Here is a 24064-nt window from a genome sequence, read left to right on the forward strand (position 1 = left end):
AAAAAAGAAAAATGTTTTGCAAGGCCAGCGGGAAGCAGACAAAATCTGGAGCAAAGAAGGATTTTACGCAGTTGTCATATTTCTCAGCATCTTTGTCATTCTAGTAACTTGTTTAATGGTAAGTTTGCTTTTTTACCTTTTTTTTGCTGTTCTTTACTTTGTGCTTTTCTGAGTTTTGAAGGATAGAGTAACATTCTTTATGTGAGAGGTGTTTCCTCAAAGCTGTTAAAAACTCAGCTAGAAGGTAATGAATGATTGGTCACTCTCATCGTGCTGAAGCCAAAGTTTGAAGAAAAATGTTTCTTGAGATATTCTGAGTCCAACTGAAGAATGTCTTTGAAGAAAGCTGAAGAAATAAATTGTGGGCTCTTGAGTCTGCAAAGTAACTCTACAGTGATGTGAGTGATGACTTCTCGACATTCTTACTAGGTCCCAGGATCCCTGAAGTCATGTTAGGCTACTGCATTTCGGTTCTGTTGGATAATAAAACAATACCACACTGGTACACTCTTGGCAACGTACATTTGTTAGAAAGAGAGAGCGCGTGTCTGTGTTCAGGTACTGAATATACAAATTTTAAACTGAAATGATTACTGAGAACACGAAGGAGTGATCGTGTCTTTGAACAACTCTGACAATCACACTGTGTGAGTTCAGTGGCCACGTTTCTGGGCACTGGGTGTACTTACAATATGCTGAATGTGCGATGTGCAGTGGTCACACAGAACACAAACAAGGCTCCAGCACCACTGACTTCAAAGGCTGTTTTGCCTTTTTTTTTTTTTTTTTATCTTCTGTGGTGCATAAACCTATGGGTTTACTGAATTCTGTGACAATTCTCAGCATTTATGAATTCATAGCATCTTGGAGTGTTTTATGCTATTGTGCTTTCAAACATACTTACTTTTCTGTAACCTAGATGGATTTCCCACTTACAACCATAAGTTGGAAAGAATATTCAAACTAAAGATCTAAAAGAGCATAAAATATATAATATAACCTTTTTAAAGCTTAAAAACTCTCCAAAATATATGAAAATTACTTTTTTGTTCTTACAAAAATTTTTCTTTTACATAACTTCTACCTTCTAGTCATCTTCATTTCTCAAAGACAGCAAAGTAAATTTTTACTCAAAAGAGAAGAACACAGGATATTTTGTCCATTACTGACTTTAACTGGAAGGCTGTAGAGCATAGTGTCTGTCCTGGTCATGGTACTACATAACATTTTCATTAATTATTTGGAAGATGTAGATAATATTGGGAACTGTAAACATTGTGGAGGATGCTATCAGAACTTAGAGTATTCTTAGCAGAATGGGGAAAAGTTGTGAAGTAGCAAAAATGCTGTTGGAAAAGAACCCCATCGTGTGCATAAATACAACCTAGGAACTACCTGGTGAAGCAACAGTTTTTAGGATAGGCTCCAGCAGTACAACAGAGCCCATACTGAAGGGAATAAGTAACATCATGTTGTTGCAAAAAATTGCCGTTCCTTCCCTGGGATGTACATGTATAAATTAGGTCACAATCTCTAAGATCTTCATGTTTGAGAATCCTGTTGAGAAAACTCAATATGAGAATGTGTTGAGTTTTCAAAGGCTGTTGTAAAGAAGAAGGTACTCCTCTATCCACTGGGAATAGGACAAGAAGCACATTTTTGAAAGAGTCACTCTGTCGCATCATTAGAAAGAACTTTGTAATCATGTGGGTCACTAAGCCCTGGAGCGCATTGCCTGGGGAAGCCTGGGAGTTTTCATCAATTGAGGTTTTAGGCAAACATCTGTCAGGATGACTTTGAGTATAGCTGATCTGGAGTTAGGGCAGGGGGAAAGACTAGTAGATGCCTTGAGCTCCCTTCCAGCTGGGTTTACTGTGATGCTGTGGTCCTCTCTGCAGGCATTCCCTTTTCTGTCCCCTCCTGGCTCCAATCTGCATCTTTATGTGTGCTGCTCTTCAGACCATGTAAATGGGCACTGCCTCAAATTTTGCTGGGACCCACTGATAAAGGAAGTATGTGAGATCTATAAGGCTAACAAACAGTGCACTTTGTTTTTCATCCCACTTCACATGTGTCAGAACGGCAGATTTGTGAGAAGCAGTCTCTTGGATCATTCAGCCCTAGTGTAAGGCGTTGGAGCTGGTTCTGTGTGGCTCTGGCTGTTGTCCTCATGAGACCACCCAAATGAGGCCTCCTTTTTAAAGTTACAAGGTGGGCACCAGATCGCTTTTAGGTGGTTCTTTGTAGTTTAAAGGGTCCAAAAGCAGAAAGCTGAGTCCGCGTCTACAGGTGACTTGGAAGTGTCCTTTAAAGCATGGAGTAGGAAGTGAATTAAGTGATGGTCAAGATGATCATTGAGGATGATCAACAGTGCTTAGTGTAAGGCAGCTCAGTTGTCCATGTCAACGCTTTGTTTTATGATATTACTACAGAAACAGTAAACCTGCAGCCTTGTCTCTTAACCGGGTTGTACAAATCACGACACTTCCCTGCACTGCGAGAGCACTGCGCATTAACAGCCTTCGGGCTTCTTAATACTTGGCTGGAATTTAGCAAATATCTGGCTTCTATTACATAAAAATTTACAGTGCAGAGTATCGCTAGAGGGTGAGATACAGCAGCACGTGAGCTGAACTCAGACTTGCAGATTGTACCTCTCTGGTCATTCTGCGTATATACTTGGCCAGTCCTCGTTGCCACAGGATGAGCCTCGGGCATCCCAGGAGGGATTCATCCTACCAGGAGGCCAACGCACGGCTCACTGCTGCCCTCAGAAGCAGGACAGACCAGGGGCTCACTTCGGCTGGGAACATCGTGTGTCTTTTATAAAGTATGCCAAGCACAGGGCTAAGTTGGGATAACTCCTTTAAGTGCTCCTATGTGTGAAATAGGGCTCTATTTTTTGCTTTACGTAGAGAAATAATTGAGCCATCTCTAAATGTAATAAATAACACAATATATGACAGTGGATTAAATTATTTGCTATCAATATTTCATACTAGTTTTGTAATTTTGCCTGTTCTGATAAATCAATATATTTTCATATCCTTTCTCTTTATTTTTGAAATTATAACCTCTATATATAAAAAACTCAAGTGGTCTGGAAGTATCATTTTCAGATTATGAAATATTTGTAGCTAGTTGAGATAAGAGAGGTTATAAATGTTGTTCTTTTTCCCACTTTAAAAAAAATATCAAAAAGTAGGAATATTTTTTCATTTAGAATAATGAAAGGCATGGATTTTGTCTTGTCAACAAATTGTGAGAGTTTAAGTTTTATTACTGGCTCCAGTGTTTTATAAATTATGAACAGTTATTTGATGCTTTCGGGAGATAGTTACTTAAATTAGGAATATATTTCAGCTTCATGAATGTATTTTGGAAATAACAAGAAGAATATTGAATAACAAATTTAACATTTCAATATCCGATTTTTCACATGGCCTATCACTTGTTTCTAAACTTACAAGTTTCAGCATTCATAAAATGCTGCAGGGCTTCTGAGAGCAATTTGATTATAGGCTTTCTGCAGCTAACTAATATCAACCCACCAACTTCAGCTCTTTTTTTACCAGTTTAAAGATTTAAAGCAAAATTTAAGGTACACAGTTTAATCATACTGCAATAGTGTTTAAACAGTCTTGAAATTAGCATTTTTGTGTATAAACTAGTCCCGGATTGTCTGAATTCTTTTATTCTCCTTCCATAAAGCCTTTTATAGTGCTTTGAAATCCAGGTATCCAAGTGCCTCCCACTAATAGTTCATTAAACAACGTTACTAGCACGTTGTTCTTTCATACCCTCCCCAGGGTTTGAGGGAAATTTTGCTAGTTGGTTTTTGTCTCATGTGTACGCACACACAGAGCAGCCCAGCTCAGGCAGAGGTATGCACGTGGCCGCATACGCTTGTTGATAAGCACTCATTAGAGAAAACACTTTTAATTGGAGTGAACCACCTTAATTTCCTTGGTTTCGGCGAGATTTCGCTATGCAGCCCTGGGTGCCCTAAGTATCTTCTGTAGGCAGATGAGTTTTCCTATCGCTTCTCCACGTAACGGTTGCCAAGATCTTCATCCCAGAGACCTACTTCTCTCTTTGGGATTGCCCATTCCTCTCTGAAGAGGAGTAAAAGGAGTATCCACTGGTAGTTTGAGTGGGTAGCTAGGAGATTCTGGCCATGCTGGCACGTCAGCTTTCTCTTGCAGACCACTGAGCAGAAATGAAGAGTGAGTATCGTGCTGTCGGTACACTGTCGTTCTTCCATACAATCTGAGCCAAAGAGGACAGAGAAAAAGGAGTCATTTTTGTAAGAACTGAGGCTTCAAACCCCAAGTGCAATGTATGAAAAATGAAGAGATGACCCACCTTGTATGTCCTGGAAAACAGCACTTCATGTTGCTCCGTTGCTTCATGCTTCTTGATAATTTGCATACTTAAATCTTCTGAGGTATCGGTAACACCATCAGTTCTTCTAGTTCTAGGGTTTTGTATCTGTTTTCACCATTACTGACAGACATGTTTAATGTGACTTGAAATACAAGCACAACTAAGTGCACTTTTCAGAGCTTGGCAACTGGATTGACCACTGCCTTTTTGGCCATTTGTTTTTGTGACTTTTACCTGGAATTTGTTACAAAAAACCAACAGGCCTAGACCACACTTTCTAAGGATCAAATGTGGTTCTTCACCTTTTTTTTTCAACTTCTGCCAGTGGGAGGCTGTCTTTTTTCTAGGTGCTAGTAATAGAGTATCAAAATGCATAGCAAATAATAGCAGTCCAGAGTTTCAGAGCCCATCCCCGTAACTTCCTGGGTCTGGAGGGGAAATAAAAAAAAAAAAAAGAAGAAAAAAAAAATTAAGTCAAAATACATCAATGACAAGAAGGTATGGTTAATATTGTCATGACTGTGAATGTCTCAGCTATATATCTGAGAGATGAAACCAAAGTGATCACTGGGGCAAAAGAGGGTTAAAATATTTCAAATCCTCTTTTTATCTTTACTGATACCTGTGTCCTTGCTTCACAGCAGGGCTGTTTTTCTGCAAAATAGTGGCAAAGAGCAGCTTATCTTATCCGTGCAATTTAATTCTAAACTCTTCTGAATGAACAGATGGTTTATGTAGCTAAGTCTTGTTTAATGGGTGTATTGCTAATGACATTAGGTCAGTTCCCAGATAAACCTCTAATGCTAATCCTTGAAAAAACAAACCCATCAGATATATCCAATCTTCATTGGAAAGCTCTGGAGTGGTAGATCTCCATGCAGTGCTAGCAGGGAAACAGCTGTCAAAAAATGCAGCAGAAAATAATGCTTTGGTCTAGGCTCTGTTTCTATGGCTTTGCAAAGCAGGATTCAATTAGAGTGCTTTATAGCAACAGATAAAGCAAAGTAGAAAGTCTATGGGTATAAGCAGGCACCATCAAAGAGCTGTGTAAGTGCCTTTCACCCACCTCCACACACAATACTTACGGTAGTACGACTGACGCAGAAGACACAATGGAAATTCTCTTAAGTTTCATGGTTTTTAGGCACATTTTTCAGGTTGCTCAACTACAGCTTGGAAATTATTTTTATGTTCCCCCTCAAGAGCGATGTGATATGTTACACAAGTGTAACACAGGCTCCTTTGGAGTAACAGGACTGAGTGCAATCTACTGGCCAGACCTTGCCAAGCCACCGCATGAGAACAACCTTGTGGAGCTCAGGGGAAGAGGATCAGTACAACTTTCTGAATAGCTTTTGCTACACATTTAGTATGTTCAGCTATCAATGTCTCACTAATTGTAAAACACTTTTCTGAACTGACACAGATCCTTAAATAGCTTCACAGACCACATGTTGGTTCGGCTTTATTGCAGAAGGGGTTATGTTTATTTGAGGATATTGAGGAACATCCTTGGGTTACTAAGGAGTATTTCAGGGTGGTAGCAACCATTACAAAAGTGGCCTGGTAAAATTACCCTGTGCAACTATCAGTTCCATACAAAATGAGTAAAAGCTTTTAAGATCATCTGCTCTTAAACTGAAGTCGCTGTAGTTAGATCTGGATATATCATAAGTAGTTATTTTATTTTGTGCTGTTGTCACTCTTGTGTTAGAAACCTTATTAAATGTTCTACAACCACTTTATTTATCAGTGTTTCCTTATTCGCGGTGACTTTTGTGACTACTTTCCATTTTGTGTTCTTTGTCCCTTTAATAATACAACCACTGGTATTACAAATAATTACTGGCTCACAACGAGAACTGTTAAAAACCCTACCGCCCACGTGTACTCACGGTGATTTATGTAATGGAAATATTTATCCTGCTGTGAGAAATGCCATGCAACACAACTTGTGGCTTAACTTCTAGGAATGAAAGCCACATTTAACGATCTTACTGTATTTGTGGTTTCTTTCTTACCTTGTTTACCAGGGAATTGAGACTGCACTTTCTGCTCTGTTCCAATAGGTTCTGTACAGACTAAAGGAGAAGATCCAGTTGTCACTGAGACAAGAGAAGGAAAAGAAGCAGGAGATCCACCTCGCACCGCTTCCCCTGCAGACATCTCAGTCCGAGTATAAGACCACCAACAGCATGGTCCAGCCTGAACAGGCTCCAAAGGTTGTCAATGTGGTAGTGGACCCTCAAGGCCAATGTGTTCCTGAGCTCAAACCTCCCCCGTGTGCCAGTCCGTCTCCTTTCAGAATGAAACCTGTGGGGCTCCAGGAAAGGTAGGATGGTGCCCAGCACATTCAGAATTTATTCTGCTTTGTTATATTCATGTCGCTTGATTTCATATGGCACTTCTGTCAATTGACTGGAGAGGTCACTTTACAACATCTTAGAAGTGGGATTTTAGTGTTGTTAGTGTCTTATCTCATGAATATTCCCTCCTTTCCTTTCCTTTTCATATAAGCAATGAGAGAGAAGTTCGAGCTGAGGTAACTGCAGTACCAGAATTCTCTTTGTGAATTTGTTTCTTCCCCTTTTCAACAATTACCACACATATACATATTTTTTTTCATTTTCCCTTGATTTTTGCATGTTTTAATCCTGGAAATCCTGGCAGAGGGCACAGTGGCTGCTTACATTTTGTCAGCAAAGGACATTGGTGGTGTCAGGGAATCCCTAACACTTGGGAAACTTAGAAAGGAGAAATATTTATATCAACTAAATACACCGGTCTCATGCAGTGTTTCCATTAACACCCTTAGATCATTTCTTCTTAAATACAGCTTTCCATGATGGTAGGAATATAGCCCAAGGTCTACAGACTGTACAAAAAAGAAAAAGAAGTGATTACTAATGAAAGCAACCCTCGTGGTCAGCTCCTTAGAAATACTTGTGCACCAGACATTGTGCAAAAACTCATTTCACCTTTAAAATCTGGGCCAGTGTTCTTTTTATAAAACCAGTTCTTCTTCTCACAGGAGAATGCACACTGACATCTGTCTCTCCTCTGTTAGAAACCTATATAATTCCTTGCCTGATGGCTGCAGGCCGCTTTCATAAAGCATCAGTGCTCTGAGTAACTAACATAGCATGCAGCTGTGCAACTGAACTCTTCTGCCCCGGCACAGAAGATAAATGAAAGAACAGACACCATGCAAATGTGACAGGGAAAGCAGAACGGAAAAGGAGACCAAAGAGAGAGATCTCTCTGAGGACTCTCAGAGCTGAGATGTAGCTCTGATTCAGCTGGAACAATGGGATTTTGGTGACAGATTTTATCAATGGGTTTATGAACTACGGACACTGCTATGGGAGGGGGATTGAGGCTTCCATAAGTAAAAGATGCTGAAAGGCAGATCTGTCATAAAATATGTAGTCGTATCACAAAATGAGGAATGGGGGAAGCGAGTAAATATTTTTTGGTAGTTGCTTTCATTCCACAAGATCCTAGAAATAAAGCATGCAGTATGGGATATGTGAGAGAAAACTACAGGGGATAGATTGTCTTCTCTTCCTCTGAAAAAGCATCTATTATCATACATATTTCTTCTATACTTACTGTATGCTGTACTGTGAACAAATTTACACACCTTGTGAAACACAGGAGCATTGGAGACAAAATGTAATAACGCAGCAATACATTTTTCATCAGACATCATCTGACAACCAGGTATGAGGACAATTTTAAATCCCTTTCCACCTTCCTGCACACCAACAACCTTGCGCTAAGTAGCCTTGGGCCATCATCATTACACCTGGCAGTGGTGGGCTTCCCAGTGGTCTGTGTCCTGCAAAAAGCACGCTGTGCAAAATACTCTGCTCACAGCCCTTTTCTTATCGGTAAAGTGGGGTCAAGCCTGAAAGTCCCTTCCTGACCATAGTCATAAGTTGGGGAACCTCATTCAGTAGCGTTTCCTACCCTGTTTTTGTTTTCTGCCAGGGGAAGAAGCTCTTGATGGGCTTCTATGGGCACAGGGATTTGTCAGCACTGAGACTCCTTTGGCCAGTTGACTGCACAGAGGCTCCTGAGCAGTAGTTTTTAACTATTTGAACTGCCTCTTTTGATTTCTCGAGCATGACCCGTGGTTATAAAATGCCTTTTATGGTCCAGGCTGGGCAAGCTGTCTTTCTTCAAAGAGAAATCAACAGACCGTCGGCCAAACCAGGGCGTGAGCCAACTGCTGTGCCCAGCCTTTGAGATGGGAAGTTTCTGTCCCTCTGCTGGGGCAGGCAAGCCAGATGATACTTATGAGACAAGTATTATCTGGCTTATCTCCCTGCCCTGCACACGAGGATCTGCTTCTGTGGGCACAACTAAATGCGAAACTGTGGTGGATCTGGGTACTCGCAGAGCACACCTGAACCTTTCAGTTTTTAATAAGAATTGCATTGCCTGGTACAGAGGCAGGCAAATTGTTAATTGAGAGCTGTCCATAGGCAGTTCTGAGAGCACGTCCAGCTTCTTAATATGCTTTTTGCTCCTGACCACTGGAGCCAAGTCCACGTACATTTTTTCACCGCGTATCTCTTTGAAGGGGCTCTCACTCAGCTGTTTATGTAAGACGCGGCTTCCCCGGCAGGTTATGCAACATTTGCGTTATCGGATGCACGAGGTGCCACGCCGGATTGTTATGCCACAGGCGGGTTAATGCCGCTGTGCAGCAGGCTGGCTCCCCGCTGCTGCCCGGGCCGGGGCGAGCCCGGAGCCCCGGGGCCGGTCCCGGCCGGGGGTGGCTGCGGAGCGGCGCTGCCCTTGGCCGGGGGAACAGCGACACCTACAGCGGGCGGGCGGCACGGCTCGGGCATGGTGGGGCCGGCGGGACAGCGCTCGGCTGCCCCGCTGTGGGGCCTCTCGGGCAGCCCCCGGCTGGGGGAGGATCCACACGTGTCGCTGAGTCCAGCTCCTGGCCCCACACAGCAGCACCCAAACATCAGAGCCGGTGTCTGAGAGCCTTGTACAAATGATGCTTGGACTCCCTCAGGCTGTGCCCACTGCCCTGCGGAGCCTGTCCCAGTGCCCGAGCACCCTCTGGGTGCAGAGCCTTTCCCTAACCCCCAGCCTGACCCTCCCCTGTCCCAGCTCCATGCCGTCCCCTCGGGTCCTGTCGCTGTCCCCAGAGAGCAGAGCTCAGCGCCTGCCCCTCCGCTCCCCTCGTGAGGGAGCTGCAGGCCGCCATGAGGCCTCCCCTCAGCCTGCTCTGCTCGGGGCTGAGCAAACCAAGGGGCCTCAGCTGCTCCTCACACGCCTTCCCCTCTAGACCCTGCACCATCTTTGTAGTCCTCCTTTGGACACTCTGTAATGGTTTTATGTCCTTCTCATGTTGTGGCACCCAAGCCACACACGGTGCTGGAGGTGAGGCCGCCCAGCGCAGAGCAGAGCGGGACAATCCCTTCCCTCACCCGGCTGGCAGTGCTGGGCCTGATGCACCCCAGGGTGCGGTTGGCCTCCTGGCTGCCAGGGCACGCTGCTGGCTCGTCTGCAGCTTGCTGCCAACCAGAACCCCCAGATCCATTTCTGTGGGGCTGCCCTCCATCCTCTCACTCCCCCCAGTCTGTCCATAAAGCCAGGGCTGCCTCTTCCCAGGTGCCCAACCTGGGTAAACTTCAGTAAACTCTGAAGAGCTGATGGCAAATTGGCCAGCATTTTTTAGTTCAGCATTGACTGAGAATGTGGCTGCATAGTCAGGACCACAGCTGGGCCTGTGGCATCAGCAGATGAATTGCTGTCCTGAGCATTGCTCAAGGATGCTGGCCCATGCTCGGCATGCGGTCAGGGAATTGATGAAGCAGTGGTGGCCAAAAGCAGATGATCAGGGAGAACTGAGAGGCTTGTTAGTGCAAAGAAGCATTGATTCCCTTTCTATCACTTAGAGACATAGGCCAAACGGGCAAAAGGCTTTCTTCCGAGTCTCCTTGCATCCCCTGAATTGTTTGGTACAGAATGCTTAAAAGTTGCTCTCTTCTAGTGTTTTCACAATTGCTGCTCCTTTGCAGCAAACTCCTTTTCCATCGGCAACCCCCACGATGTTGTTCCTTACCAAAGGAGAAGGAGAGCTAATGTTTTTCTCCTGTGGGTGTCATCTGTGACAAACTGTCATATATCTTAATGCTGATGCCTGAATTTAGGTTGTAAATGATCCTTTTCTCTTCCATGAGCATAACCATGAAAGCTGCATCAGCACTTTTTTCTTCTTAGCCTTTCACATGTTTATATTAATTTTATATATATATATGCACACACACACAGACACATATATATATAATATATATATTTTTTTTTTTTTCCAGTAGAATAAGCCTTCATTTAATTCTGCCGGTTGGCCCAAAATTTATCTTGATGTGAATGGTTCCAGCCAAAATTAGAGTCTGGTGAAGTGGGATGTGATATTTAAAATTTCATTCTGACATGTCAGGCATTAAAAGTTCATAGTACAAGCAGTGAGTTGTTAAAACACAAGCACGGTGGGGATATAAATAAGTTACCACAACAGCATAGTGTTCACTTGTTTTACAAATAGATTTACGTTTTCCCCAGACAGTTCTGCTGGGCTTTAGTTATGGTATTATTTGCGACTAGGACAACTGTATTTCAGACAACTGGTGTACAACATTCTATTTTGTTCAGATAATTTAGTTACTGTCTAGCATGCAAAAATATATGGAAGAAAAGAAAATGTAGGAAATAGGTGCTCTGTTGTGTATATTTAAAAAAAAAAAAAAAAAAAAAAACAGCACAAACTGTGTTTTGAAAAGTCTTCTCCAACATTAGTATTCCATCCTAGCCACAAGGACCTAAAACTGTCTATTAAATCTAAATAATCAATGGGAAAAATCACAGCACTGTTTTTTCGGTCTGTTACACACTTATTAGATAATGATTCTGTCTAAAAGGGAGAGCTCCTCGTGCTCATGTATCAGGATGCTAGGGGCATGCAAGATGCTCATTCAGACCATGTAAAATTTTACATATGCTTTATCCTCAGTTCTTTGGGTTTAGTTTGAGGTTGGGGTTTTTTGTTGTTGAGTTTTGGTGGTGGTGTGTGTTGTTTTTTTCTGTGCAAATAAATACAAGAGAGTTGAGAAGGTAACAGAAGAAAAAAGTTTTCCAATTAGAACAAAACCCTGGCAGATGCGTGACATACTAACGTATTTTTTAAATGTGAAATATAAGAACTCTGTAGCTATGTGGGACCACTTCTGGGACACAGAAGAACTTAAGATCCTCTGGGAAAGGGAAGGTAGGCAAAGCCAGCATGAGCAAAGCTCAGGGGCTAGAACTCTGATTGTGAGAGAACCACACGTGATGTTGCTTTTTCCCACAAAAAAAGAGCAGTACTACAAAAATCTAAGCCACGGGTAATAGATTGCAAAGAGTGAGGTCTCCGTTATCATCCCAAAGAGGCCTGTAAGTTGATGGTTCTTCTCCAGTTTGAGCAAATGCTCTCTGAATATATAGTGAGAATAGGTAATCGTAACTATAATGAGAAAAAAAAAAAAAGTTAAAATAATGTGTATTGCAAAACTGATAAATGCTTGCACCTGTCTGCTTCCTTGTATTGTGAGAAAATGAAATATTCTGATGGAAAAGAAAAACAGTACATAGTTAAGTAACCTAAACAAAATTTAAAAAAAAAAAAGTGTTTGGAAACCCATACTAGTCTGTGAGACTAGTACACCAAAAGGTAAAGTTCCAATCAGGGGTGGTGTTTGGAAGAGGTACCTTTAAAATGAATTACTATATTAATGCTACCGTGTGCCAAATAAATACCCTGGTTCAGCTTAGTAAGAAATGTTGGAGAGAGGCTAAAAAACCTGATGTACTCTTCATTTCATTACTATAATGGCAGCTGCATCTCAGGCTACCACTGTTCAACCAAATCTCCTCTCTAGGAGATGAGAAAAAATTTCCAACAATTCTGTCTGGTTCTGTTCTGATTTTTAAATCACAGAGCCCTGTTGGTGCTGCAAATATAATTATGGTGCTGCTGATCTGCTATCTTTATACAAAACCGGCTATTGTGAGCGACCACTGCAAGTACTACTCAGAGGGTAGCACCTTGCAGTCAGAGGCCTGTAAACATGCCATTTTTTGTAGTTTATGACACAAGCATGGGAACTTAATATATTTACAGGAAGGGGCCTTGAATTTCCTGGCTAAAATATACTAGCTTTGCATAGATTTGGAGGATAAATTTACCCTATTGTGTGGAGCTGAATATGCTTTCTGCATTCTTAATTTAAATCCTAGGGATTGTTTTCAGGAAAATGTCAGTGCAATTGTTCAAAGCACAGCTATGTGCCAGCACACAAGCAATAGCTGGAGAACAATTTTACACTGATATCCTATCAAAAGGAATTTGGAAAGCACCAGGGAGCAGTAAAGAGTTTGGAGGTGGGAGAAAGGAATTCTTGTGCTCCAGCCTGTCTGTGCCACCGACTCATTAGAGCACTTTGGACGTGCCACATAAAACCTCCTCTGTCCAATGCATGCAGGCTGTCGGGCTGGCATGCCCATCTGAAGAGATGCAGCCCAGATGAGACCCTCAGCCTGAAGTACAGTAAAAGTACTACGTGCTGCTATTTGCGCACATGGATTAAGAGGCGTGTGGAAAGAAACTTTCAGAAGTACCTAAAAATGCATTCTCTAATTTGGCAGACCCCCTCAACCGTGTTGTGTCCAAGTGTGTAAGATGCAGTAATGAATTCAATGCACTACAAAGTGTTTGCTAGCACCGAGGCCAACCAGCAGAGATTAGTCCGTGTCCATGCTGCCAAACTCCCTCTACCTCCAAATGAGCAGGGGCTGGATGCTGACTGCCCGCTGAAAATGCTTTGTGTATGCGCTAGCTCCCAAACTATGCCAGGGAATTAATTGTTTTGGAGAGCTCCTGTTGGCAGAGGCTAAAAACAAGCCGAGGGCACGGCTTGAAATTCAGCAATATTGATTACCGAGTGGCAGTGCCTGGGATTGTTTCCTGGCACTGCCTCATTGCGTCTGTAGATGTGACTTGCACACCGAGAAGTGCACAGCTGGTGTGGCAGCTTGTATGATGGGAGAAGTCCTGAGCATGTCCTCTGGTAGCCCACTTTCAGCATGGGGTGTCCCCGCAGCCCAGCACTGTGGCTTCTCTCCTCCTCGGGCACCACCGAGGCCACGGGACAACCGCCTGCACCTGCACGTTGGGTGACAGGGGAAGGACAAGGGCTCTGTGCTACGGTGGTGGAAGAAACTGGTCTGAGTAACAGGGACATGAAATAGGGTCCAGCTGGGAGGGTCTCCTGCTCAGTGCTAACTAGGTACAGAATTGTGCTTTACCTCCAGCCTGCGTTTGCCTAACAATTCTCTTAGTGCAAAGTCTCTCTGAAAACTTTCTACAAACACCGGACCTCTGAATTGCACAAATGTCTGCTCAGCCCAGTCCATTGCAGACGTCTTTGCTTATCTGCACTTTAGGAAGAGGGCAGGAATGTGAATTGTCCTGTTTCTCTGAAGGGGAAGTGAACTCAGGCACCAGCCTAACAAAGACCCTTTAAATACCATATTTTAACTATTCCCCTACTCGCTGTTTTAGGAGGTGTTTTGGTTGGTGTTAGGACTCTTTGAAGCAATACTCAAGGGGAGTTAATGATCTAAATAAATAGATGCACATAACTACGTGCCATTGCCCAAACACACATCCACAGCCCATTTCCCTGTGTCTCTAGCACCTCTTGCTAATTACTTCACATTAGCGTGGGTAGAGGAGATGTTATGTTGCCTCTCCTAGCTCCGTCTCCGTTTTGTCACATCTAAATTGTCCTATTTTTTTTTTTTTTTCCTCTTGCAAAGAGCTAAAAGCTCTTCAAAGCACGTGACGTTCATTTCTGGGAGTGGATAATTCAGGCAAATTAGCCCACCCTTGCTCAGAAAAAATCTTCTGGTGCAGCTTCATGTCCTCTCAGACGCAGGGAAGTGCTCAGTTTAGCATGCAGCCCCTGCCTACACTTGATTTTGCCTTTTCCATCCTGTGAGGTTTAGTCAGAAATTTTATAATAATTTTATTGTATTCCCAGGTCTCTTATCTTGCGTTTATTCTTGTTACTCTAGTTGCTACTGGTTTTAGCTTGTACACAGGAAACCACAGTGCCAATCAGTGTTGTTCCCAAGGTGACAGGAAACCCTCTTTGGTCGGATGTTGATTGTGCTTGTCTTTACTGCTCCACCCATCACATTTTCTTCCTTTTTGGCTTAAGTTAAGACAAATTAATCAGTGGCCGCCATCTGGTAGACAGTTTTGGTGGCTTTGCAGTGATTCGTCCAGCTGATCTTTTGAAAAGTAACACACGGCTCAAGAAACCGAGGGGAAATCTCAATATGAATATTTAAATGCTTCTGGAGGCCTAGGATCACACAGGCCATTGTAGCCCGGGGCTCATGACTAGTTGGAGATGTGCGAGTAATCTTCTTGTCTTGTCCAGCAGCAGGTTTGGTGTTTTAAGCACTGTTAAACCAAAGGCTGCAGCTTTCCAGTGACTGACTTCAGTTCTTCTTGGGCTCTGCTTTTTTTCGTTGTGAGGGTTGGGCTGCCCCTTTGGGCAGGGAGAGCTCCACTACATCTCCTGAGCCCTTGACTAGAGCCCACAGGTGCTGGTTTCAGGAACAACCCATACAGAAGGGAGCATCCATACCAGATATATAGGGGTTTGATATTTACAAGTAATGTTGGTTGTTCAGTTTTGGAAGCTTTATAGAAAAGTCTCCTTCAATGTCTGAAAAAAATGATCATGCTTCAAATTAAGACAGAATTATTCACCTTTTGTTTTGAACTGGACTTCTCATTGATTATACCATTCCTTTTGCCCAGCTGTTCTGCAGGACTGCCTAAAGCTGACTTTAGTTCAATTTCCCTTAATTTAAAATGTTAGGAACAGACACAGACACAGCAGTTAAAGAAAGAAAAGCAAAACATCAAAGTCCCTCCAAAACTGCAGTATAAAATGTCTAAGTCTGTCTCTGAATTGCAGGAAGCCACGTACTGGACAATGCTTTCTGAGCATCCCACTTGTATTGTCGCCATCAGTTAGTATGCCAGGCCATGAATCTCTTCTTTGACTGCAATCATAATTCATTTTATTTCTGTGCCTAGTCAGAAGAACACTTGCAAATGATGACTGTCGAATCACACAGCTTCTTTTAGGGAGAAAAAAGAAAAAAAACAGTCCTGGAAATTCAGCAGAGGTCTTTTACACAGTCAGAGCCAATATGTACAGAAAGCTTAACATCAGTTGCTGGCAGAAATGTCACTTGTTTGCAAACACACCTTTCCTCAAAGAACACTGCCTGTAAATCTGTGGGTCAGGCTATTTCTATTTCTTGGCTCTTGTGGGAAAATCTCTTTGGCATTTATATTAATATAGTACCTGGGCGCCTCAGTCGCAGATCAGGATCCCTCTGTGCAAGGTTCTGTATACACACAAAGAAGGAAAGATCCTCTATCCAAAAAGCTTACAATCTAAACATAAGACAAGGTAGTAAATGTGTACAGACAACCAGGCAAGCCTCAGGAAGTGGAGAAGCAATATCACCGCGGCAGGCATGAGGATGCCCAAAATATGCTGTGCGAGTGGTTCAGCCCAAGAAACATTGCCTGTAGGTAGTAAGCAGCTCACCCCATACGACACTGACATTTCAGTCCTGTACTTGCTAGAGCTGTTTGTCTCCTTTGGTACCATCACGTCCAAGCTGCTGCATCAGTATGGTTTGATTTTGAACCTTAGCTAAGTGTGGCCATAAGAATGTTTCAGGAGCTCATTTTATTATTTTCATACGAAGGCAAGTGAGACATAATTGGTTAAGTAACCAAACCCAGGTGATATTGCAAATTAATGCCCTATCTTCATAAAATACCTGGACTCTTGAACTCTTCATTCCATCCTCTGGCCGGTGGAATCTGTAAGAAGCTCCAGCAGTGATATTTCTTTCTGGGGACAGGGACTTCCCTTTTGTGGCCTGTGAAAGAAATGCTTTTGATGCTTAACAAACAGGGCACATTGTTGTTATTAATTTATGGTAGCTATAATTATCCCTGTTATGTTAATACTGCGATTTGATAACAGGAGCAAAACAGAGCACAGCAACTTCAAATGACTGCTGAAATATGTGATAGGCATCAGGAGGGGAAGTACTGTATATAATTCCCACACAGAAAAATGTCGTTATGCACAATGTTTCTCTAGGGAACTCCGTCCCGATGCTTCGGGATGGCCAACAGCTGCTGCCGCTGAGAGATGGAGCCAGCGCTGGGCAGGAGGTGGCAGAGCCTGCCCCTCCATCAGGGCTGGTGCTTCCACTTCCCGCTGTCCCCTGGAAGCTGCTTCTCCCCTCCCTGAGCTGTCTCAAATCCATCCTGAGTCGTCGTGAATTCCCCCAGGGGACGTTCACATAGTCCAGAGGCTTTCGGTTCCTTTCCCTGGATTTGATGGTGGACATAACAGAGTAGCCTTACAACAAATAAAGGAAAACAATCAGGGCTGCAGCGAAGTACACAATAGCTAATAAATCCAATTTGCATGGTCTTGTTTCACTTTAGACTCCATTTAACTTGTTTTGCCTCAGTGGATTTGTAGGGGTATCTGCAAAGAGAATTCGGCCCTCAGAGTACCGTGCTAAATAGGTTTGTAAAAGAAGAAGGCATTGTGGAAAGCAGAAAGCTGGTATTGTAATTAATCCCAAGGGTAATCCTCCAGCTACAGAGAATGCATTTGCAATTTGCTGATAAGATTAGAATGAAATAAATGTTTTCTGCTTTATCACAAGGATTTTCCCTAATGTAGATGGTCTAAATTCTGCTGCAGTCCTTGCGTCCAGGGTTGGCTATCACCCAGCTCAAAGCCTCCAAGCTACGGAGCTCATTGTCCTGGGGTGCTGCAGAGGTCATAGAGAAAACAAAGAGCTGTCTGAAGGAAAAAATCGTGAAAGAGAAGGCACCAGACACAAAGATGTGCGATCAGCCTTTGGCTCAGGATGCTCCAAAGCTACAGACTGCCAGAAGCTGGGGGGCATACTGACAGGGAGCACCTCTGTTTATTAAGTAATTGGTAATTCCTGCTGACTTTGCTCTTGTGCTCTTTCCCCAAACCTCCTCTTGGTGGCCAGAGTTGAAAACAGGATACCAGTCAACCTGTGGTCTTAGGTAGCACACTGTATGGCTACATCACTCCGTCAGTGAACGTTAATGTGCCCCACGTCACATCCTTAGCTAGAGGGAGCTGTACGTGTTGAGAGGGTTTGGGGTGAGATAAACACAGGGCAGGTTGGGGCAAGGAGAGCAGTCTGGTCATCTTTCAGATATGACTTCTCCTTTCTCTTTATTTCATTATACAATGTGTATTTAGAGTAACCCTGCTTTTATCAGACTCCTCGCATTTCCCTTCTCTATTCAAATTCACAGAAGTGAATTTTTATCAAGTGATACGAGGTTTTTAAGGTCACAAATCCTTTGCTAACAAAGAGCTATGAATCTGAAGCGGTTTTAATTATTTCACTCTGAGATTTCCAGTCTCTACTGATACATTGACAGAGTGCATGTTGGAAGAGCAGATGCAGGAAGCCTTTGCTCAGGCCCATGCCTTCATCTCTTGTCACAGGCTCAGCTGCATTTCCCTTCTCCAGAGCCCAGGCTGTGCACTCCCCCGTAGGAACATCTCTGATGAATGAGGGCAGTGGGCATGGCCACGGCCTCCATACGGAAGCCATGGGACCTGCTGAGCTCTGTAGAAAAGAGCTCCAGACCACTTACCTGGCTGTTGTTCATCAGCTGCTCAGCCTGAAATGGGACTGCACAGCTTGGCAATACCACTTCTGAAGCCCTACCTAATCTCTGGGGTGCAAGGTGAAGTAAACTCTGGTGTGTGGACACTTACAGCTGTCTTTTAAAAGCATTCAAGCATTGCTCCATTTCAAATTGCAAGCCCAAGTGGATATCCTAAACCTCCTTTTCAAAGGGAATCCAGGCACTTTGTACCTTAATAGATGTGTTTCAGCAAGCATGCCCATAGAAAGCATGGCTGGAAACTACTGAAGAAAATAGAACTGAATCAAGAAGAAAACACTGGGAAGAGAGAAAGGTTAGCGTACTTAGCCTAGGTGTCAGATCTGCAAACTTCAGAAAACTTCTGCCAGCTCAGTGGCAGACCTGAGCGTACATTCCTGGCTCCTGGCTCTGACAGCCTGAATCCCATCAGCTCACAGTATAACACAAGCACGTAAGTCACTCTGGAAATGGGATTGCGCCTTCCAAAGTGTCTGAGCTAGAAAGATTTTTGGTCCGTACAGTCAGCCTTTGTGCACTGTGTCACCGAATGGAGCAATTTCATCAGCTGCAACCTTTAGAAACGAAGGGCAGTGTCCATAGAGGGCGCAGCTTTGTTGAACAATGGTGTGGGTCTGGAGGTTTTACATGCTCCAGGAACTGCTGTTTTTCAGTAATTTCTTCAAAGTACACTAACAATTCATTTGTCTGCTTAGAAATCTTCTCTGTGACACTTGAAGTAGTTTAAAGATAATGAAGACCAAGTCAAATAAACAAGGAATGTGCTTTTATATTATCTTAAGGTTGACAGGGTGTAGTAAACGCCTCTTTTCCCAGATGTTCCTTCCTGTCTTTCCCAAATGGCAAATGCACCAGGAAAGAACTCATTGTACTGATTAGTCTTCAAGTAACAATAAAAAATATTTTTTTTCTTGCTGATACTGTAAGAACTCTCTCTGCTCATTTACATGAAGCATATTTCTAGTTATGCCTTTTTCCAGATTGACTGATTTTCTCAAGAAAGTACTGAAGTACATCAATATGTTAATGGATTATATACCTGCTTGTTTGGATTTAATGGCTGTATATTTGTTCTCTAAATGAGCAGCAGGTGCTGGCTGGAGGTAGAGATTGCGCTTAAGAGGTTAATTAGTATGGAACAAACACATTATGCTAAAGAGACTTACTGAGATTACTTCTGCTATGAAGAAAAAGAAGTTTTTTTATCTAAAGTTGAAAAACCTTTTTTTTTTTTTTTCCTGTAGATCTGACCAACTAAATAGCGAAACATCTCAGTTAAGGAGTTGTTAAAGTATTTCCTAGAAGTTGCTTCTGTAGTGTTGCATCTCTCTGTTCCCATATATTAGGTCACTTCTCTCAGATAGACGACGGTTCTCTAATACTGCAGGAAGCACCCTCTGGGCATGCTATAGTGCTCAGCAAAGAACTGAGCCGGGCATGTGCTGAGAAATGCAATCAGACTTTACACCTAGCCAAGATATCTAGATGGGAAATGACAGTGCCTGGCTACTGCTCCTCTAAGGCATCGTGGAGGCACTCAAGGACTGAAACAGTAGAGGGACAACTCATACAAGGTGGACAGAAAATGTTTTAATTTTTTTTTTCAATTTTCAAACAAAAAATGCAGCAGACAATATATATATATATATATATTTTTTTTAATGGTTCTTGTTGGTTTACCTTTAGTAAATGCATTCTGTGAACTCAATAACCTGTGCCTTTGTTTAATCTGTGCAGCCTTAACAGCTAATTGCTACTCCTCCCCATCCTCTTTTTCCTTCCCCTATTCTTTTAATCCCTTTTGTTCATATTCATTATAGCTTGGTTTAAATTAGCGTGTGCATTAATCGGAGAGAGAACAGGTCATCCTGTATGCTTGTGCAATGAGGCCTCCAGTATGAAATAGAGCAATGCTGCAATGCAAGCAAGTAATAGTAGCAATAAACATGACTGCATTCAATTAAAGCTCTACCATCTAAAGCAAATTAACCATAAATTAGTAAACATTTATTCAGCACTTGGAAAAAACAGCTCAAATGAGCACAACAAATTAGCATCTTCATTTATTTTTATTTCTGAACACTTAACTCAGTTTTTATCTGTGCTAAAAACACATATATGTGAGAATGAGTCAGAAGCAGAGCTTTATGTTACCCTTCAAATTTTATTGGAGAGAGGAGCTTGCGTGACAAAATGCAATTTTAATGTAGAAATAATCTACAGGAAAAGATGGGAGGTTGTATAAGCTTTGCATTTTTGAACAGTCAGTTCCCGTAGCAGAGCAGCATAGCCTTATCGAGGGCAGAACAGGAGTGAATTGGCAGTACATTAGAAAGCATGATTAAAAGAGGGAAAGTTGAAACTACTCTCATGTCAGCTGTTTTCCTCTACAGGATATTGAGCCATTCCTGTCCTAACCAGATACTGATTGCTTAAAACTTAGTCCAGAAGTACTTGTCAAAACCGTTTCCTTAGTTCATTTTGACATGCTGAGCTTTGAGTAGATCCTGAGAATTGTTTGCAATTTAGTGCTAGAAGTATTGGCCTGCTCTCGCTCATGGCTGTGGGAACAAGATCAGACCCTCTGGAGAGAACATCAAGTGCCTTCGCTTTCCAGAAGAACTGTTTAAACATTATAGCTGAGGCTCCTGATCAGTGTCTGTGGACTCAGAGAGGGCTGGAGGATGCTGACAGAAGGTTTCTTGTGGCTAGGAGGCTGCAGGGGTGCGGAAGTCTTGTCTCCCAGTAGCTATATATCCCTTCTCCTTTTCAATAGGCACACAGCCTGCTCTGGTTACCTCTGGACCTCTTCCCCAGAATGAGAGGTAGAAAGCATCAGTTGTTCAAGTGTCAAATAAATAGGAAAAAATAATACTGTAACACTAGAATACTATGAGAGCAGTGTGGGAGAGCAAACATGAGCAGAAATAGCACATCTTCTTTCTGGAAGATACCTAAAATCAGTGTACCTTGATCAATTGCCTCCCTTCTAGTCCTGAGCTTAAATGTCCAGGCTGTCCTGAGCTTAAATGTCCAGGTGTCAGGCTGTATTAATTGGTCATGATGCATGTTATCCTTTAATGCATCATTATTCTGTCATTTTATATTCATAGTTATAGGTTTTCTATCAAACTCAGTTTGTATTCCTGTGCTGTTGTTGTTTTTTAAGCAAATGATTGACATAAACGATACTGAATGTTAAAATCAGTTGAAGAGCAATTTCCTTTAGGTAAGAATGTTTGTGACAAATGACTTCAAAATGATTTAAAGTAATTTGAGAAATTTAGGAAACCTTGGGTTTTAGTTTTGCTTCTAATGCTAATTCTTCTTCCATCTTGTTAGTTAGCTCATTGACTGCAGTTTCTGATTCTTGAGCACTTCAGTTTTTGTGTAACATGAGCTTGATTTGTTTAAAAGTGTTGAGAACCTCAGGTCTGAGTTGGTTCTTAAAAGCTGCAATGGTTGTTCAAGCAAAAACCAAATGGAACCCCAAAATGTCAGCAGCCAAATCTGAGATCATTTGGGAAATTGAGTCCTCATCATAGACTTGCCAAGTGTAGAATCTGTGTAGCAATGCCTCATAAAGTACCTAGGAGTTTAAAACTAAAAAGTACATTATATGCACTAAATACTTTGTGTAGTATTTATTTATTGGCCTGACATTCACATAGTTTTATCTTTTATTCACTATTTTCTCAAACTTATGCTGATGTTATTGATTGACCTTTGGTGAAAGTAGGAGTAAATAAGAGGATACTACATTTATGTGCTTTGTATATTATCATAACTTGTGGGTTTCTTTTTCTTCTTTTTTTTTTTCTGTCACAATATTCTTTAATATGTATTGCAGCATAACAGAAAACTGAAACCCACAAGCTCTGCATTTCCAAGAAAAAAATAGAGACCTAGGAAAAAATATTCTCTTTTCCACTTTGGGTTGTTAATAATGGAGTTTTACCGCATGCTTAGAAGCCTTGCTTGAAATAATATACTGATGGGCAGGAAAAAAATAGAGGTTACCACACCCATTAATGTAACCATAGTCTCCTTCACCCTACTTTCCCTAGGCATCCAGTAATATTACCAGGACAATGTGATATATATTTCAGGCTATTGTGTACAGAGCAAGTGTCATATATAAGCATTTGTGGAAAATGCATAAACTATTCTTATGCTTATTAAAAGTAATTATTTAATGACATAGTGAATGTTACTTTAAAAATATCAAATTATATTTCACCTCAAATGAGAGTCATCTCTTGGTGTTCTGAGAACTGACTGTAATGGACATTATAAATCTGGATTTGTAAGGAAATGTCTCATTCGTATATTAGAAGATCTATGTTACTCTTTGCCCAAGGCTAATAGAAAATAGCAGTATGTTCAGTCTCTTTTTTTAACCCTTTTTAACCCTTTTTTTTTTTTTAACCTTTGTGTATTCCCTCTCTTCTGCTTTCTTTTTAACACAGAACCTGATTTTTCTTCATGAAGTCAATGGGAGCTATGCAGCACCCTATTTTTATTTATTTTATCTCACAATACAGCATTAATAACAACATTATGTCCTTGTCTAATTTGCTGTGCTTTTCACATCCCCACCCCGCAGCAGTTTTATCTACCACATTTGTTCATCCCCATGAACATGTTTTCTCTTAGCTATTTTAAAAACCAGCAGGAAAGCTGGGTCCTATATTTTTTCCACTGCCCTTTTTTTTGTGAATTTAATTTTGTTTTTCTTTGAATTATTCTACTGAAACACGAAACTAGATAAGCACGAGAGTTGTAGCACTGGAAAAGGCATCAGTAAGGCAGTAAGTGGTGGAAATGGTGTGCCTAATTGTGCTCCTTCAGTGCAATTAGAGCAGCACAAAGCCCACCTGAATGCTCATGGGACAGCCCGGGAAGAGCATCAGGACCCACGTCTAGACCAGAGGAATACCAGTGAAATGAAACCCACGGGGAAATGGCAGTGGTTTTCCCTTTGTCCCTGCAGTAAAACCCATGGAGAGAAGCCCTGTGGAGCATCCCAGCCTACAGGCAGGATCTCAGGACGCGAAGCAGCTCCCTCCCCAGCAGCCGCAGCCAGCCAGCTCTGCTCTTCCCGCTAATTAATGGCTTCCTTCCACCTGCAGGGCCGACACAGGCCTGCCTGTGGCCCTTGGAGGCGCAGTGGCGGGGCGAGGAGCGCGGCTGCGAGAGGAAGCACCGCCCGGGCCTGCAATGGCGGGGTCGGAGGGCAATGGCTGCCCGTGGGCCCCAGGCCCCAGGCAAAGCCCAGGACGGGGAATCTGGGCGTCACGTTTTTCAAGAGTGCTGAATAAACATGGAAAGGTGTATTTAAAGAAATTGCCCGGCTTAAATAAACAACTGGGAGAAACATGTTGGGTAGTTGGATTTTCATAATCACCGACTGCGGCTTAATTTTAGGGTCAGGGAAGACCTGGAAATGACCTTGCTAATGATTAATAGGCTTGGGTAACCTGTTGGCCCTCTGAGGTGGACAGGTGGAGCTTCCTTTTGAGAATTTTCAAACAAACACTGCATTTTTTCATCATGTCTCCAATAAAATCTGCTTCTATAAATGCACAATTAAAAATCCTCCAGTGGATTCTCATTAGCGGACGTGTTCTTATTGCCTTATTGAAAATAGGGCCATGAGTATGTAGTAGGCCCCCCTCTGAGGTACTAGACAATACACAGACACAAGTGGTTTCCTGATTGCACTTATTCGCATACCCAGTAATGAGGTGGCTGTCCCAGCTGGTGAAAAGTTGGAAGAGTTAGTCTCTTGCTGACTTTAATGTAATGTTGTCA

At 42.3% G+C, this 24064-nt stretch overlaps 1 protein-coding gene across 5 annotated transcripts in view; it reads left to right on the forward strand.

Annotated features, from left to right (window-relative positions):
* Positions 1 to 24064, forward strand: part of PTPRR (protein tyrosine phosphatase receptor type R) — a 141885-nt gene that overhangs the window by 80501 nt on the left and 37320 nt on the right. For 4 of the 5 annotated variants that reach the window (XM_068669204.1, XM_068669202.1, XM_068669203.1 and 1 more), the window contains 2 exons: positions 8 to 118; positions 6456 to 6718. In XM_068669204.1, coding sequence (XP_068525305.1) covers positions 8 to 118; positions 6456 to 6718 — 374 coding nt within the window. The remainder of the gene's footprint in view (positions 1 to 7; positions 119 to 6455; positions 6719 to 24064) is intronic. The other variant, XM_068669200.1, reaches the window with a different exon arrangement.

Source organism: Anas acuta, chromosome 1, assembly GCF_963932015.1.
Source record: "Anas acuta chromosome 1, bAnaAcu1.1, whole genome shotgun sequence".
Classification (NCBI taxonomy): domain Eukaryota; kingdom Metazoa; phylum Chordata; class Aves; order Anseriformes; family Anatidae; genus Anas; species Anas acuta.